General features: G+C 43.6%; 1 protein-coding gene across 4 annotated transcripts in view; it reads right to left on the bottom strand.

Annotated features, from left to right (window-relative positions):
• The window catches only part of LOC129332853 (cytochrome P450 2J5-like), a 43,386-nt gene that overhangs the window by 10,782 nt on the left and 13,413 nt on the right, over positions 1–19,191 (bottom strand). For all 4 annotated transcript variants that reach the window (XM_054984147.1, XM_054984148.1, XM_054984149.1 and 1 more), the window contains exons 4-7: positions 14,173–14,333; positions 12,961–13,137; positions 8,652–8,793; positions 1,797–1,984 (exon numbers count right to left, since the gene is read on the bottom strand). In XM_054984147.1, the coding sequence (XP_054840122.1) occupies positions 1,797–1,984; positions 8,652–8,793; positions 12,961–13,137; positions 14,173–14,333 (668 nt within the window). The remainder of the gene's footprint in view (positions 1–1,796; positions 1,985–8,651; positions 8,794–12,960; positions 13,138–14,172; positions 14,334–19,191) is intronic.

Here is a 19,191-nt window from a genome sequence, read left to right as displayed (position 1 = left end):
AAGAATAATTCGATGCACTCCAGGAAACGTTCCTAGAAATAGTAAAAAAAAAACCCAAAAAACAATCTTCCTATTATTTTATTTACTTTATAGTCTTGCCTTTCTCACAGAGACTCAAGGCAGATCATACAATGTAAACCAAAGTATCAGCAGGATGAAACATCTAACAAGGAATTTAATAGTACTGGGATGAAAGAAGTTGGAAACAAGTATTAAACGTATTTAAACAAAGCAGAAACATGTTACTATATAAGTAGAAGACAATGCAATGAAAGCAGGCTAAAACCGACAACCAAGAGGTAATGTCTAAAGTGGTACAATACACAGTCCTGTTCCCCTTATAAAAAGTCCCTTCTGAACTATTCTGTTATAATACAGTCCTGTTAGCTTTAGAGAAATGCCCTACTGAACAATTCTGTTTTACATAGTTTGTGGGATGACAGGTAAGCCATTCCACAGAGCAGGGAACAACCAAGAATGCATGTGTACAACGTGTCAATCTTGCCCTTTTGCAGGACAGCACCCTCAGAAGCCTCTGCTCAAATGAACAAAGCTGTCCATGTGGAGCATAGAAGAAGAAATGGTTTGGCAGAAATGAGGATCCAAGGCCAGGAAGAGATTTGTTTGTGACCGCCCACATGTTGAATCGAACCCAGTAGTTGACGGACAGACAATGTAATGGCAGCAGAATGGGCATAATGTGCATGCTCCACAAAGCTCCTGATAATAACTGATCTGCAGCATTTTGTACCAACTGGAGTCTCCGAATTGAATTCAAAGGCAGACCCGTATTGAATACATGACAATAGTTTAACTATGAGGTCAACATAGTATGGATCTAGGTGTCCAGAACAGCAAGACAAGGTAGAGGATCAAATTCTGGACTAAATATACCTGGAAGAAAGTATTTTTCGGTAGCTGCATTAACTTGTTTCTCCACAATAATGCTGGATCTAGTATAACCCCTAGGATCTTAATCAAGTCAACAGGGGTGACCTGAACCCCACTGAAGGTAGGAAGCACAATATCCTTCAAGGCTTCGGCTTCTCAACCAGCATTACCTCTGCCTTGTCAGGAAGACTCAGTTTCAATCACAGTAGTCTAGCTGGACTACTAGTCCTCTGGATCTATGAGTAGTCCAGCTGTGGCTCAAGACTTCTACTGCATCACCAGAAGATTTGGATACAGAGATATAGACTGAGATGTTATCGACATATTGAAAAGCAAGCAATGGTAAGAACTTCATGCAGATTCATATTTATTTCATACAACAAAAATATTCTGATATGAAAATGATCCATAAGCTTTGGTTTGGATGCAGTCAGTTTTTTGCTCAGTCTTGACATATTCTCCTTCTTGTTACAGACTCAGCTTCCTTGTTTCACATGAGTTTTGACAATGCAGATGGCATGATTTGAGGCATAGCCTTTTGGGATGTGAAAGGATCAAGCTGTTTGGACCCAGTAATTTCTGAGAGAGACTACCATAAAATAATTGCTGAAAAGACTGGGTGCCACAATGACATTTCTAGGTGCCATGTTGGGTTGCCAGCTCTAACCTGGCAAATTCTTGGAGATTTGGGGAAGGTTCCATCAGGGGAACGGATTGCTGTCATGTGGAGATCTGTTATAATTCCCTAGTGCCGTCGGATTTGTCCCATTTGAAAACATGAAAAATTCCTTTGCCCTTCTAGAGGAAGTTCCAATATGGAAGTTCCTATAAGTTCCTGTTAAGGGCCACCTCTTATGGACAACCCTCTTCAGATACAGGAGGGCAACTGTAATAGTCTTCCATACCTTGGGAATGAGAAAACCAAACATGTTCACATCCTTCACACTTTGTCTGTTGACCCCACAAAACAGAACGTAGTGGGAACGCAAGATCTCATGAATCACCGCATTAGTATAAGGCAGCCTCTTTTGATCCTCATAGTTGAATGACAGAGAAGAACCCAAAACATCTTCCATCTCCTTGTGGACTTTCTCTGAGGAAAATAGTATAAAAATGAAGCTTTATTCTGATCATTGTATTCATCTCTATGAAGTCAATAAACCTCTGAAACAATTCCATAAGATTCTGCTCAAGGAACCGAAATCTAAATATTGAACAGTAGGCAAGTTGCAGAGGGTTGCATGCTCTCCTACCTCCAAGTGAGACCAGGAGATCTGCTGGAATTACAAATAATGCCTAGACTACATAAATCACTTCCCTTGAAGGAAAAGGCAGGTTTGAAGGAGAGACTGGTCATTTCCACACATGTTGAATAATGCACTTTCAATGCACTTTAGCAATCCTTTGGAAGTGTTTTTTTTTTTGTTCCACACATGGAAAAGCAGTTCCAACTGTTCACTAAAGAGTATTGAAAGTGGATTATCCAATGTGTGTGGAAGCAGCCACTGTTTGACTTCACATCCATGTTGATTTCCTTTCCATCTCCAAACTCCATTTTTCCAGGCACTAACCCCAAATATCCAGGAATTTTCCGAGCTGGATTTGACAACTCTGTAACTGTGAGTTATTTGGTCTGTACAACAGTACAAAATAAATATGAAAAGAAACAAAAAGTAAAGGAACATGGGTTTTATAAAGTCACTAGCAACAGATTCTGTTTGTTTTTTTTTAAATGGGCCCTAGAAAACGGTGTGGCCTCCAGAGGGACAGGCTGGCTTGCCGGCTGTCCTGCTGTGGAACCAGCCTCCAGAGGGATGGGACGGCTCACCTGGTCTTCCTGGCACTGTGCTGGCCTCTGGAGGGGCAGGTTGGCTCACCTAGCTGTCCCGCCATGGCGCTGGCCACTGAAGGAACAGGCCGGCTCACCTGGCCATCCTGCTGCTGCGGCACCCTCCAGAGAGACAGGCCAGCTCACCTGGCTGTCCCACCACTGTGGTGTCCTCCAGAGGGACGGGCCACCTTGCCTGACCACCCCACCACCGTGGCACCCCCTGGAGTCTGTATTGGCTATGCTGCACTTTTTATACTGGTGCTCCTGCGAAGGCGCACCAGGATAAAATGTGCATCATCATGCAACATAGTTTACCTTTTATGTGTGGTCAGGAGCTTCCCCCGAGCCACGGATTACAGGTAGGGCTGCTAAGCCTCACCAGGGCTGGAGCATTGCCCACTGTGGCTTCTTTTGCCTGTTACCATGGCCACTAGGAGAAAAACCATTTTCTCAGTCTTCTCAAGAAATTACCAGTTTTACCATTAAGTGTCTGGTGATTTCTAAGGGTGCATGATGTTACTTCTGGTTTCTCCCAAGAAGTAATATTGCATCATTCCCAACAGCATCCCACAATGCCCCCACCCTCTGGTCTCTCACTGGTTGTCAAGCCATGCCGGGCAACCCTAATTAGAGGCTGCAGCAGAGAAAGAAGGTCCCAGTTTACCACGTTTGCTTAGCCAATTCTTGTGTGATTCCCTTTAACTCACATATACTTCCCTGCCAATGAGTGATGGCTCAGAATACCTGAAAGCTAGCTAAGCCAGACCTGAATGTGCATACGAAGGATTTGTCTGCATGATTCTGATGGACAGATACAGCTGTTTGCTGAAGGACAAGTTTAACGATGTTGTTTGTTTTTAACCTTTGCTGTTGGACAGTAATCCAGTTCATCTTTAAGTTACTTTAAACTTATACCTCAGGAGGGCTCTGGCCACAACCAATACTTTTTTTTTTTACACAAACAGAGCATTAGGTATTCTCTACTTTATTATAACAACAACAACAACAACAACAACAACATTCGATTTATATACCACCCTTCAGGACAACTTAATGCCCACTCAGAGCAGTTTACAAAGTGTTATTATTACCCCCCCAACAATCACCCTGTGAGGTGGGTGGGGCTGAGAGAGCTCCAGAGAACTGTGACTCGCCCAAGGGTACCCAGCTGACTTCATGGAGGAGTGGGGAATCAAACCTGGCTCTCCAGATTAGAGTCCCATGCTCTTAACCACTACACCAAACTGGCTCTCTATGCAGGCTTTTACTTGGAGAACATCTTCTTTTTCTTATGTGTGTGTGTGTGTGTGTGTGACCTCTATATTGTTGCCTCCCTGGCTCTTTCAAAAAGGTTTTTACTATCCCCAAAGCCTTTCACCTTAGACCTCCTCAGTTTCTGGTGCTATGCTCGAGCCTGCTGCAGCTTGCTGCCTCCTCACTAGGGACTGCTGCCACTCCAGCTGTTTTCAGATCTGAGAAAAACTGTCAATGATAGGACATGTTGAGGTTGTTCATTCATAGAGTTGCCATAGGTTGGAAGCAACTTGACAGAATATAATACACACACAGTTGTCACAGATATAGCCATAAATATAGAGGAACACCTACTGGATTTGACAAAGTAGATCCTAGAGGATGACTCTGCATGAAAAAACAGAGCAACCCTGGCCTGTTAGCTAAACATAGTAAAAATGCAATTCAGAAACTCAGAATAGTCTTGGAGAGGGGCAATAAACCAAGAAGTAACACAATTGTATGTACCTGTTTAGGTTAGAAACAGTCTAACCCGTATCAATAGATATCATTTGTTGAGTCCCTGGTGCAGTGAGTGTCTAAGAATGGCAAGAATGTCCAACTTCATCCAATCGAAGATATGATTCAAGGATTGGATATATTGGTTGAGGGCCAAAAAGTTAGTCGTATGTATCAGAAACTTGTAATCATTATTTTACATAGTCTTTGTTAAGATTAAAAAGTAGCAAGAATGAACTAACAATTTTCATATATTTTAAGATGTTTTATTTAAAATGTCTTCTTAAAATATATGGTATATGATTGTATTACATAGTATTTGAAGCAGGGGTATGCATAACAAAAAAAAAATGAACCAAAATAGACCGCCCCCCACCACCAAGAACCAAAACTGAAACAGAAACTTTCTTGGTACACACCCCTAGTTTGAAGTTGTAGGATAATGAGTTAGCCTAGAATGTGACCCTTATCAAGTGGAGCTGTTAGCCATGGTTAGGAAATGATGCCAAATATGGGAAGTTGAACTGATCTGGAGATTCTTTTTAGCAAGGGCTCCTTTAGGGGTGTGTGATCCGGGTCCGAGAAACAAGTTTAAAAAGCTGTTTTTGTGTTGATTTGGTAAAATCCATCTTTCCCAGATCACAGTAGAGAATCCCAGATCTTATCCAGGAACCCAAATCGAGACCCCCCTCCCCAGATAAATCCAAGTTAAGATGGGTAAATTCAGGAAACACAGCTAGTTAGGTTCCCTGTCTGTTTCCTGGCATTTCCCACCTTTTTTGCAAAGAGGGGAGGTGGAGGAAGGATGGGGGAGTGCAGCAGAGACTGTAAGGAGGGGGAATGAAGCAAGTCGGGGACAGTGAGTGGCCAATCCTTGCAGAAGCTCACCTTCTCTAGCCAATGAAATTCTTGGAGAAGGTGAAAGCATTTAAAGTTGCCCAGCAAGGCTCAGACCAGCCTTCATTTTATGTGGTCTGGCCTGGGATTGAGACTGTTGCTGCTGCTGGCTTTCTCTGGTCTGGCCTGCTTTGTTTTCTTGGATTTACCAGTGGAATTGATGCCTACCTGATGCTGCACTGCTGTCTGGAGGAATCGAATTTCTGTCATAGACTCAACTGCTGTAGAATTTCTGTCATAGACTCACTGGTATTTCCTGTGTCTGGGAGGAGGGGGGATTGACCTGGTGTCTGGGAGAGATAAGGTATGTGTGTGTGGGGGGGGGGGGGTGGAGTTTTGTCATGCAATTAACCTTTTAAAAACTGCTTAAAAACTGCTTTTTGCTGTTATGAGTGGTGCTTTGACTTTTGTCCAACTGCTTGAACTTTGGTGTTAGTGTTCTACTACTGCGGTTCATTATTGCTTATTGCTTTTTTGGGGAGGTTAGTTCTGTTTTGAGGTGTTTTGGTGGGAAAAGAAAGAGAGAGAGCCCCTTCTGCTTGCCATTTTTGAGAGATTTGCTCGTCTTGTCTGTTGGAAAATAGCTCTTGCTGTTGATTTGGATTCCCTTCTGATTTAAAGATAATACTTGTCGATTCTGTGATGGTTTTTCTTTCAGGAGGCGGGGGTAGAATTACTTTTCACTAAGAGGTGTGGTGTTTTGCACTGCTACTGTTATTTTTGTTATGTTGCTGGTAGCAGAATTTTGGTATGCTCTTGTTGGGTAGTCAGAGGGTAAACTTTAAAAAGGCTTTTTAAACATAGGTTAGTTGCAGACAGGGCTTGTTTTCAGCCGGAACGTGGTGGAAAGGCGTTCCAGCACCTCTCCCTGCAGCCCAAGGCTTCCCAGTAGGCCAGCTAAAGCCGGGGAAGCTCCAAACAGGCTTTAAACTGTAGCTGAGAGGAGGGGTATTCCCCCTTCCCAGCTGAAGCTTTCCTCCCTTCCATATCTTTCCTTCTTTCTTTCTTTTTCTTTCTTTCTTCCTCCTTCCCTTCCTTCCTCCCTTCCTCCTTCCCTTCCCTTCCTTCCTCCCTTCCTTCTTTCTTTGTCTTTCCTTCTTTTTTACCTTCTTTCCTTCCTACCTCCCTTCCTTTCTCTTTCCTCCCTTCCTTTCTCTTTCCTTCTTTCCATGTCTTTCTGTCTGTCTGTCTGTCTCTCTCCTTCTTTCCCTCCCTCCCTCCCTCCCTCCCCCTCTCCTCTTCTTTCTTTCTTTCTTTCTTTCTTTCTTTCTTTCTTTCTTTCTTTCTTTCTTTCTTTCTTTCTTTCTTTCTTTCTTTCTTTCTTTCTTTCTTTCTTTCTTTCTTTCTTTCTTTCTTTCTTTCTTTCTTTCTCCTGGAGCAGCAGCCATGCTGTGTGCAATGACATCACTTCCTGTAAGTGACATCACTGTGCGGTCCTGGGAGCATGTCTATGCTCCTGCTGGGAGTTGTCCCAGGTGAGAGTTCCCCCACCTCTTTCCCCAGAAAAAGGTCCTGGTTGTAGGTCTTGTTAACAGAAAAGCAAAAATAATTTTAGCTTATTAGAAACAACAAAGTTTTCCCCTGAATAGACTTGTGTAGAAAGAATAAGAAGGGTTTAGGTATGGTCTAGTTGAATAGATATATAGGCTGCCCATAGTGACATATTTAACTAGGCTGTTGCCCACCTTTGCTCTGGCTTTCACTGAAGCCAGGCTAGCCACTTTAGAAATCATGTTTGTATAGGCTGACCTATAATCTAGGTTCAGGGGAGTTGCTTGATTCCTAAAGAGGAATTCAGTGTCTTGCTAGTATAGATCGTTAATACTACATACCTAAATAAGGCCTTCGAAAAAGAGATTTGTCCATCTCCAGGTCCAAACCATTAGCATTAGCTAGCTTTTAGAGTAGGCACTAGTAGCAGTAAGAGTAGATCTGATTAGGAAAAAAACCCTCTGATTTTTGGCTAGGTGTTTTGGGTGGGTTGGTAGTACAGTTTCAAAGGGACAGAAGTTGAGTGAGAGGAGATTGAGAGGGACCCTGGAGGAAAGGTGAGGACTAAGACTAGAGGTGTTGAGGGGAGGGGGAGGGCTGCAGCTCTCCCTCTACCAGCACTGAGGATGCCTGCCCGGGACGGCTACCATCCACCAACCCAGCCTCCAACATGGATCATTACAGCAAGAAGGCTCACAAGACCCACTTTCCTGTGATGGCTGCAGGAGCCTCCCCCACCCCACCTGAGGCAGGAGCTGACATTGGGAAGGGGCCTGCTGCTGTGGATCCCCTTTTACAGCTGTTGAGACCTAACAGTGGAAGGAGGATGTCCTTTGGGATGCACTTGGTGGACGTGAGTTTTCCAGCCCTTGAGTTCACTCCAGGGACCAAGAGGATTCTGGAGGAACTGTGGGAGGGGTCAACCACCAGCGGGCCTTCCCCAGGTCCCTTGGAGGCCATCAGCAGGCCTTTCAGGGCAAGGCAGGAGAGGGTGATAGAAATGACCACCACCTCTCAACCCCTTTGCCCTCAGCCAGCTCCTTCTACCACCTCCATCAGACATGGTGTGCCTGTCTCAAGTCCCTCACAGTAGGTGGCTCCTGGGATGCCCACAGCTGCAGGGCAGCATGGATGCCCCTACATCTCTAACATCTGGGAGCACTTCCAGAGGACAGAGGACCCCCATTACGCATAGTGCCAGTAGCTTCTGGGTCAGCTGAGGGGGAAAACTCCATCATCTCTCAACAATGAGCCTCAGGAACCACTTAAAGAAGCACCAGAAGCCAATGCTTCTTAGAGAGACTGGTGCCAAATGCCTCAAGCTAGCCACCAAGGGGGTATGTGTCATCATGCAAACACCTGCTTTGGTCTCTTCCTCAGGTCTCCTATAAGGAAGACCAAGCAGCTCTGATGGAGATGTTTAGTGAGAGTGGCACTAGTGCACCAAGAGGGGGGATGCAGAGGGGAACAAAGCACGTCATTTGGAAAATTGCAAGATAATCACCATAGATGGATGTCCCTTTTCCATAGTCAAGGATATTGGCATCTGTGGGCTACTCCAAGAAGTCTGTCCTTGGTATATGCCCATTGCTTGCACCATGCAGAGTAGGATCATAGTGTGCTACTAAATTTGTTGTGGGAGGAAATGTCATTAAGTCTAGCTTACTTGTTGGCAACCCGCCCAGGTCAGGGCCTACTCAACATAAAAATTTAAGAATAATAACTCATTTACTAAAAAAAAAATGGGGAGGATGGCTTTTCCCTGAATCAATGCAGAAATCTCTTTTACCTTGAATGTCTGGATGATTTACCATGAGGAGCAATGCCCATTGCAAAGCAATGGTGGTGGTTTCTGATCCTCCAATGAAGAGGTCAAAAATACACTGAACCAGGTTCTCTTCATTGTATGTAGATTTGGGGTCGTTCTTGCTCTGTTGTTAGTAGGAAAAGAGAAGATTTACAACAAGGCATTTTGACTATGGATTTGACCCATGGATTAGATCTGAGTGGAAAAGGAGAGAGGTATATCATCCCTATATTAACCTTAATGTTTCTGTGGGGTATAAGGTCTCCAACTGGTGCAATCATGTTGTCCACATCCAAAGCCACATTGTTTGGAAAGATTAACAAGGTTGCAGATGCATAAAAACTGGCAAGTATTTGTTGTCATTCTGTATACTGTGCAAATACTGTATCTTTTCAGCACTTTTGTAGGTCAAAGATCCCACCAGAAAATCACTGCTAAATGGTAACCTTTCACAATGAGACAATTGTCTGCTTTCCTCAAAGAGGCTGATGATTACTGCTTTATTTCATTGTGAAATCTCATGAGTAGACCAAATGAGGTCCCTAGATATACCTTTTAAATATATGAGTTGTGATTTCAAGTAGTAGCTTATGCTATACTTGCCTGGAATCCACACAGCCAGGTTTGGTATGTGAGATTATATATTACACAAACAATGCCTTTCTATAGAGTTATTCCTTGGAAATAAATGTGTTTAGAGTGAAAAAATTCTGTACAAGATTACATCGTTTGACACACAAACATGGATCTATTCATTGACAATAGCATGATTCATCTGGTGATAATGACTCTAGTACATGGAAGATTATGCTCCAAAAATCCTTACAATACGAGACTTTGGTGTTTGTCTGCTTACATTAATTGATTATGTAGTAGATAGAAATCCTCTGTATTTGGTTCCTGTTTGGCACATCACACACAAATGTGGTGATACCGTATGCTTTTTCTCAAACTTTTCCTACTCACACACCTCACCTAAAATGTCTCTACTTTTTGCATTTCCCTATATAAGCAGCAACTATGTGTTCCATGGGTGAGCATATTGAGAATCTTGCATGCAGTAGACTGCATAAAGTGCTACAGCATGTAAAGATAATTGAATCCTGGTATTAGAAATAGATTAGAACAGGATCTCTGACCCCTCTAAAGAGGAAAAGAAGATTAGAAGAGAGTAATGCTACTTTCTGTGCTTTCTAGTTCCCAAATCACTTTTTGATTACTGAGAAATAAGGGTACACAGTGCAAAAATACACTGAGCTAGGTTCTTTTCATTGTATGTAGATTCAGGGTCATTCTTGCTCTGTTGTTAGTAAGAAAAGAGAAGATTTACAAGGAATTCTAGGCATTTTGACTATGAATTTGATCTATGAGTTAGTCATGGAGATATAGCTCTCCAAAATGGACAGATGAGTTGGAACGAAGGAGATAATGAGCAAGATGTGAGAAGAAAGGGAGAGAGGTGTATCATCTCTTCTAAGAAGTTATTTGGATTGTGTGAAGCACACACAGGCTATTCCCTATATTAAGTTTAATATTTCTATGGGGTATAGGGTTGTGAATAGACATGGACACAAACCAAAAAAAATTAATGAACCAGTGGTTCGTGGTTCAGTGCCGCCGCTGAACCCAAACAAATGAACCAAAATGAACTTGTCCTGTTGATGAATGGGTTTGAGTTTTGTGGTTTGTGGGCATCAGAACAGCCCCTGTTGCACTTAGAGAGCCCATATTCCCAGGGAGTATTTAGCAGGCTCTCCTCCAGCCAGCATCCAAGTTTGGTCAAAATTGCAATAGGGATCTTGGAGTTACACCCTCTCCAGTCCAAGGCCCCCAGGAAACTACCATTAGATTCAATTAGAGCCACCAGTTGACGTTGGCCCAGTGTACAAGGGGTTGGCCATCAGAACTGCTTATCAGGGTTTGCAGAGATGAGATTGGTGTGCCCATGGCTACAGAACACCTCCCCCCGGGTGTCTTCTCCCATGTAACCAATTGTAACCAATTTGTAGCTCCATGGTTGGAAGGAAGACCTGCCAATCAAGGTAAGCTGGGCTTTGATTTGGGTTTCCAGGGCAACAGAAGGAGTGCAGACAGAGTTCAGGCATTCCCCCAGCTCCGTTTCCAAGGGAATTGATTGATGGTGCCTGACTGTTTGGCTTCATGAACTGCGGGCAAACACAATTAACCGGGCTTCCAACGAATGCTGGTTCATTGGCTACGGATGCTCACGAACCGCCGGTTTGCAAACAGATGATCAGGCGGTTTGTGGGTTTTTTTGGTTCGTAATACAGTTCGTGCCCATGTCTAGTTGCGAACTGGTGCAGGCATGTTGTCCACATCCAAAGGCACATTGTATGGGAAGCTTAGAAAGGTCACAGAGGCATAAAAACAGTCAAGTATTTGTTGTTCTTCTCTATATTGTGCAAATTCTGTGTCTTTTCAGCCCTTTTGTAGGACAAAGATCCCACCAGAAAGTCACTGCTAAATGGTAACCACCCACAATGAGACAATTGTCTGCTCTTCTCAAGAAGGCTGATGAATACAGCATTTCTCTCAAAGTGAGATTTCATGACAAGGTCAAAAGCCAATTGATCAATGAGGTCCCTATATACCTGGATATATGGATTATTTCAAGCACTAGCTTATACGATACTTGCCTGGAGTCCACACAGCCAGGCGTTGTACGTGAGATTACATATGTATTACACAAACAATGCCCTTCTATAGAGTTATTCCTTTGAAATGAATGTGCTTAGAGTTGAACAACTCTTCACAGGATTGCATCATTAGACACAAAAGCATTGATCTGTTCACTGAGAATAACAATTCATCTGGTGATAATGACTCAAATACATGGAAGATTATAATCCTTATAATACAAGACTTTGGTGTTTGTTTGCTTGTATTAATCGATTATGGGGTGGATGGACATCTTCTGTATTTGGCTCCTGTTCAGCACTTCACACAACTTGCTTGGCCCCACAACCCCCCTTTCTCCAAACTGAACATTCCCAGGTCCCTCAGTCTTTCCTTGTAGGGCTTGGTCTTCAGGCCCCTCACCATCCTGGTTGCTCTCCTCTGCACCCGTTCCAATTTGTCCAAATCTTTTTTTTTTGTTGTGAGGCCTACAGAACTGCACACGATACTCCAGGTGGGGCCTGACCAACGTGGTATATAGTGGGACAATGACATCGTGTGAATTCGATGTTATGCATTTAATACACTCGAAGATCATGTTCCCTTTTTTTTTGCTGCTGCATCACACTAACTGCTCATATTCATTTTCCCATCCACCTGTATCTCAAGATCTTGTTCACACACACAGCTACCCAGAAGTGCATCCCTCATCCAGATGCATGCTTTGCATTTTTTGTTATCCAGGTGGAGATGGAGAACCTGGCACTTATCCATGTTAAATCACATCTTATTCAAATCTTCCCACTTTCCCAGTGTGTTCAGATCTTATTGAATTCTATCCCTGTCTTCAAGGGCATTTGCTACTCCTCCCAGTTTGGGGTCATCCACAAATTTCTCTCTGAGGGTTACATGGATAGGGGTTATTTCCTGTCAGGAGGAACAGAACTTCCAAGGGAAGAGGCATCACATGGCACACTCTCAGAGTTATACAAGTTGGGGGTCATATACTGTCACATGGGGTAGAACTTCCATGGCAAAGAGAGATCACTTCCTGTCACATGGGTAGAACTTCCAGGGCAAAAGGATGCCAGGACTTCTGATCATGAAGGTGGCAGGGCACCTGTCAAAACTGATACCGTTAGTTATGGTAAAGGTAGGTACATCCTTCAATTCCTTTTTTCTCCATAAAGTGCCCCTCATCATTCAGGATTCACTGGAACTTATTTCCACAACTGACAGGATAATTGTGCCTATAACTCACAGAGCCCCTGTTTATAGGACCTATACATGAAAGTTAGATTTGATGGGTTCTTAAACAGGGTGCTTGTCTGTCTCACTAAAACAAGTTTTCTTCCCTAATGTGACCACAAATTCTAATAAAAGCCAAAATAAAAATTCTATCTAAGGTGACACTCTTACCCAGGATTGCAATTCCCTAGGAAAAGATTCTATTTTTGTTTTTTAAAGCTGAGGCTGGCTTGCCCCTTTCATCCAGGGGGTTTCCATGGGCTCTAGTTGGCTGATACTCACTTGAATTTTCCTAAGGCCAGAATCACTAGGATAAGTTCAGAGCTCTGGAGGATAGGCAGCACTTTGTTGGTGTGTGTGTGTGAGATTGCCGCAATCTAATTGCACATAAAGCATGGCTACTTACTTTCTCTATTCGAAGCAGATAGAAATCAATGAAATCTTGTGGGTCGTGCATGGCCTGATACTCCTTATGTTTTTCGATCTCCTTCTTTACAAATAATTGTATATCCTCTACTTGTGCAAATAGCTTCTTGTGAGGCCCTGGGAGACGATCCATGAGTTTTGGGAAAATTTCATACAACTGCAGGGAAGATGAAAGCAAAATCCAGCCATTGCCATGAGACAGCTCAGTAACACTGGCCATAGAATCAACATCATGGACTCGATTATACCCAAGGCTTTTTTTCTGGGAAAAGTGGTGGTGGAACTCAGTGGGTTGCCCTCGGAGAAAATGGTCACATGGTTGGTGGCCCCGCCCCCTGATCTCCAGACACAGGGGAGTTTAGATTGTCCTCTCTGCCGCCGAGGTGCAGGGGGCAATCTAAACTTCCCTCTGTCTGAAGATCAGGGGGCGGGGCCACCAGCCATATGACCATTTTCAAGAGGTTCCGGAACTCCATTCCACTGCTTTCCTGCTGAAAAAAAAAGCCCTGATTATACCAATTAAATTTGTCCTCCGTTAGTGAAAGATAGAATCAATGGCAGAATGGGCTGGAGTGGAATTTATGGTAGCATAAGCTTTTGTCACCCTGACCTGGAGAATCCAGGCTAGCCTTCAATCTTAAAGGGGACCTTTAAGATTAATGCAATTTATTCTAGCATAAGCTTACACTGAAAATATGTACATTTCCTCCATGTGAGAAAGTGGGCACTGAGTAACAAAAGCTAGGTGGAACGTACTGTAAAGTTATAGCTAAATTCTGGCAATCCCTGCTGAGATTTTCAAGGCAAGAGATTAACAGAAATGATTTGTTTTTGCCTGCCTCTGCATAGCAACCCTCATCTTCCGTGGTGGTCTCCCATCTAATTACTAACCAATGCTGACCCTGCTTAGCTTCCAAGTTCTAAAAGATTGGGCTAGCCTGGATTATCCAAGTCAGGGTGACAAAAGCTTACGCTGCCATAAATTTTGTTAACCTTGTTAACCTTAAGGGAGCCACTAGTCCAAAGTTAATCAAAAAAATTAATTTGTTCTTTCATTTTAAAGGACCCCAGTCAAACCTTCATTTCTGAGTCACATCAATAAATATGTGAAATAAGTCAAAGCTTGGAGGGATAGGAAGTCAGGAAGAAGAGTCATTGATTATTGCCAAAAGGAAACAAATAGATGACTTACAAAATTAAAAAAGGTGCCTGAGAATCTCATACAATTATCAAGGACTTCAATCATCATGAGGAATTCTTTATCTTCAACAGAAAACCGGTGTCCAAAAGCCATAGCACAGACCACGTTGGAGATTGACTTTCTGATGTACAAATAAGGGTCAAATGGCTGCTCTGAAAATAAAGATATTCACAGTGTAGTAACATTAGTTTGGTCTGTCCTGGGAACTCAAAGTGAAATTTCATAGTGGAGCTATGAACTGCAGCTGACAGGACACAAGGAGCGAGAGGCAGGAAGCAAGCCATCTGCTGTGGCTTTCAGCTGGGTCTCTGTATTTTTCTAACTAGGCAGTGAGAGCCAGGCAGCTGCCTTTATTGCCTTTATAGCTTTTATAGGATAACCCATGTAATTTTCTATTGTGCTGTTTTATTCATGTCAAAAAGTTTAAAATTTAGGGAGTAGACAGGGGCACGAATGGAAAAAAAAACTCCAAACACCTTGTTCGTCGTTTGGTGCCATCCACGAACAACTAACAATGAGCATGGATGATCATGAACTGTTCCCGGACATGTACATTGTTGTTCATGGAGGCCAGAAGAACCCCCCAACCCAACCCACCCCACTTAGCCCCCCTTCCCTCAAACCCACTTACCTGGCCCTTTAAAGATCCCTTTAAACTATCAGCTGACAGGTGGCAGGGGGGATTCCCCCCTGCTGCCTGTCAGCTGATAGTTTAAAGGGCCCTTTCCTGCCACATGCAAGGGTCAAGGCCCTTTAAACACCCCACTAACTGACCTTCCCAATGTTCAATACCCACCAAATTTGCAGGGGGCATGGTCCTCACTGTCGTCTGAAGACCCCCCCCCCCAAGTTTCAGAGGGATTGCACCCTGGGAACGGCATGATCCATGGGTCTCCCCATTGGCTGTCATTTTCTCTTCACAGTGGCAAAAATGGGACTCTCTGCTGGAAGTACTTTGAAGGATTAAAGCCAGAAGGAAAGCCAGAAGGAGTTCAGACAGAGTTCAGTCCCTCCCTGCCTCCGGTTGCCAAGGGGATTGATGGCAGCAGGTGCCAGACTGTCTGGCTTGCCGAATGGCTGCTGAAGGCAACAAATGAAACTTTTAATGACCACCTGTTCGTTTAGGATGGGGCCTCATGAACAGCTTGTTCAAGAACAGCAGATTAGGTTGTTTGTTGTTGTTTTCTGTTCATAATGTTGTTCGTGCCCATGTCTATTAGGGAGCAAAAGTTCACAAAACTTGCTCCTGTATTACTAACTGTAAGAGCCCTGCTCTCTCAATCACTCTGGCATGCAGAAGGAGAGAGAAGGCTTGGAGCTTGACTGAGGGAACTGCTAGTTTCTTTGCACGTCTGTGATAGGTCCTAGAAGGGAGAAATTGTAAATTGGAAACTGTAAATTCAGATTTCCTTTCTAGGAGATATTAGAAAGAAAGGTTGCCAAGTTGTTAGTTGTTCAGTGATTAATATAACAATAACAACAACAACAACTGTGCTTATATACTGCTCTTCTAGACAGAGTAGTACCCCACCAAGAGCGGTGAACAAGTTTGTGTTATTATTATCTCCACAATACAGCTGAGGGCTGGGGTTGAGAAAAGTGGCTTACCCAAGGCCACCTATTGAGCTCAAGGCAGTAGTGGGATTCGAACCAGTAGAGTGCTAATTCATAGCCAAACCACTTAACCACTGTGCTACAGCAGCTCTCTATTTTTTTTTTATCTAACCCATTGTTTTAATGGTGTGGATAATGCTTCCCTTCAGATTATCCAGCCTGCATAGGTCTGCCAGTGCCCTGCTGGCAGCAGCGGATTCCCCACCTTGGCTCTCATTTTCTGCCACTATTCTTACACCAGCAGTTCTTAGTCATCTACCAAAAGAGATTCTCCTTTAAATATATAACAATTGTCATCGAGTTATGATGCGATGTCATCTCCATGGAAATAGGTTTGCCAACCTCTAGGCAATGGCTGGAGATCTCTTGGAATTACAACTGATCTCCAGGTCACATAGATCAGTTCCCCTGGAGAAAATAGCTTCTATGGATGGTAAACTCTATGGCATTATGCCTCACTGAGGTAACTCCCGTTCCCAAACCCCTCCCTCCCTGGGCTCTACCGACAAAATTGCCAGGAATTTCCCAACCAGGAGCTGGCAACCAAAAACTCGATGAATAGCCAAAAATTCATTGGTTTTACTATAGTTTCTGGTGATTTCTAGAGAGGCATGATTTCCAGGCCCCTCTGGCAACCAGTGGGAATTTGGGGAGGTGCAAGCAGCGCCCAGCACTTTCCTGTATTCTCCTTGAAGGGAATCTAGCAAGGAAGCCAGGGAAATAGGTGTAAATGCAACCACTTTCCCAGCCAATAGCATAACTTCTAGTACATGCAGGAAAAGGTTGTGTTGCACAGGGACCAAATCTTTAGGAACTGGCCTCCTAAATCATGCTGTTGTCTAAATATTAGGCTAAACATTAGCTAAACATTACAAAGTACAGTTACAGCGGTTCTTCAGTAGAACAGGTTTCCATGGGATGTGATGAGCTCTCCTTCCTCGGATATTTATAAGCAGAGGGTAGATGGCCATCTGTCAGCAATGCTGATTCTATGGCTTAGTATGAATTTAAGCAGATTGTGAGAGGGAGAGTTCTTGTGGCCCTTTCTTGTGTGCCTAGGATATTGTATATCACCACTGGGGTCAGGAAGGAATTTTCCTCCAGGCCAGATTGGCCATGGATCCTGGAGGTGTTTTTTTTTTTTTGATGTATTGTCGAAGGCTTTCACGGCTGGAGAATGATGGTTGTTGTGGGTTTTCAGGGCTGTATTGCCGTGGTCTTGTCATTGTAGTTCCTGACGTTTCGCCAGCAGCTGTGGCTGGCATCTTCAGAGGTGTAGCACCAAAAGACAGAGATCTCTCAGTGTCACAGTGTGGAAAAGATGTTGGCAGGTCATTTATATCTACTCAGGAGGGGTGGGGTTGAGCTGAGTCATCCACACAAGACCACATACAACACAAACACAGAGCTTACTGGAAAGCAGTGGTAAAAGTTTGATAGAGGTTTTTTGGGTGATAGTTACCATCCTGAAGAGAGAATCTGGGAGAGACAGCACTGAGTGCTCAGTGTGTCAGTGCAGAAGGGCTCATATGGAGGTCCGAGGGTGGATACTGAATCCAAGGGCATGCTTACAACTGAGGGTTAGTCCAGATATATCATAGAAGGTACCCTGGGGCAAGATTATGTCTTCTTCCCCCAAAACAATGACTTAATGCTTGTTCCCGGAGAGGAACAAAGGGACTGGTGAGCTGACTCCAGGGTGAGATAATGAAACTGGGAAGGTTTCTTAAAGTCTTCCTGGGCAGAACTAAAGTTATCAACAATAACTGATGACCTGTGATATACGGGTGGGTGAGACTATCAGAGCCCTGAGTCGCCTGAGGATAGGAAAGTGGATAAGAGAAGATCAGTAGGATGTGTTATGGTGATTAATTCAGGAATTCTGGGGTGACCCTGTTGTCTCAGGATCTTTGTACATCTCTAGGACATGAGGGCTGAAAGCTTGTCTCGCCTGACAATTCATACGCTAATCATCATGGTCTGTCTCCTGGCTGAGTCTGGTTTCAATTTTTCTGCCTAGCTTAGGTGTGAGCAGTCTGCCTAGCTCTCTGTTATATAATATGCCCTTATGATTATAAGAATCATAAGCCCTCTCTCTCTAATGTGCTTCATGTCGTAGTAGCAAGCTGCCTAGTTGGGCGAAAGGGGAGACTGAGGGCCAAGCTACACATGACGAATGACACTTGAACGGCAAGTGTATTTCTCCCTGTTCACTCCACTCAATCCACTTGCCGTTCAAGTGTCATTCGTCATGTGTAGCTTGGCCCTGAGATATGAATGGAATGTTGATGGAATGCAGAGTGGTTAAGTGTGATGGGCTTCTACCTTCCTAGCCGCAGGATGAGTAGCGTTCCTATCAAAAGAGGTGCCTCAGTAGATTTCCCTTAGACAAACGCTTCAGACATTCCCCCTCCCTAATCCATTTAAGATTGATCAAAATCAAATCCTATCCAGAAATCAAGGGCTATCAGTCATGATTGCGAAGTTTAAACTCTTCCTGGGAAAACTTAACCTAAACTCCAAGTTCATTGTCCAACCCCAGAGACATTGTCCAGTACTGGGAATGACTAATACCTCCCCAGCTCTCATTGTTACAATCCGGAATGCCAATAAAGGCTTTGCAATCCCTTTATCTATTCCAGGAGACAGCCATTAAGGTCATTGTTTGTCCGACTGAAGTTACCTTCTAGGGTCCATTTTGCACTATAATTTATCAGGCTTTGCCCCAGTCAAATCGTACGCACTTACTTGGATCCAAATGCCAGACACTCGGATTCCTCTCTGGCAAAGAATGCTGGTTGTTTGAGCCTCCTTCCTCCACAGACCTCTCTACTCCTCTGAAGGTAACTATTCCCCATACCCTACAACCTGTATCCAATCTCCTCACCACTTTTCCTAGGACTCTTGTATGACTGTGATTTTTATATATTTGCCTCTTGATGTGTGTGTGAATTTCTCCCTTTAAATAAAATATTTTCTGCTTTGGAAAACACTTGTCTAGTCAGTTTCCTCGGGGAAGGGATGTGGTATACATTGGTGGAGAATCTTGCTTGTTACCAACCACTTGCAGCTTCTCCTTGTTTGCTAATTCCCCCAATTTGCAAAGAGACACATCTAGGTAACACAGGCAATGTTTCTGTGTTTGAAACATACAGAGAAGGGGCTAACAAGGAGAGTGGACTGTAAATTAAATCAAATAATAAATAAATAATAACGGCTGGACTAGACAACCCTTAGGTCCACTTCCATCTTTCTGATGCTATTACTTCTGGGCCACAAAAATGTGAAGCACAAATACAGGATGGAAGATACGCTACTGGGCTTCTGGGTAGTAATGTATGCGAAAGACATCTTGGGGTAAGAGTGGACTGCAAACTAAATATGAGCAGTCAGTGT

The sequence above is a fragment of the Eublepharis macularius genome, chromosome 6, assembly GCF_028583425.1.
Source record: "Eublepharis macularius isolate TG4126 chromosome 6, MPM_Emac_v1.0, whole genome shotgun sequence".
In the NCBI taxonomy this organism is placed as follows: domain Eukaryota; kingdom Metazoa; phylum Chordata; class Lepidosauria; order Squamata; family Eublepharidae; genus Eublepharis; species Eublepharis macularius.
This window is presented reverse-complemented; position numbering and strand designations above follow the sequence as displayed.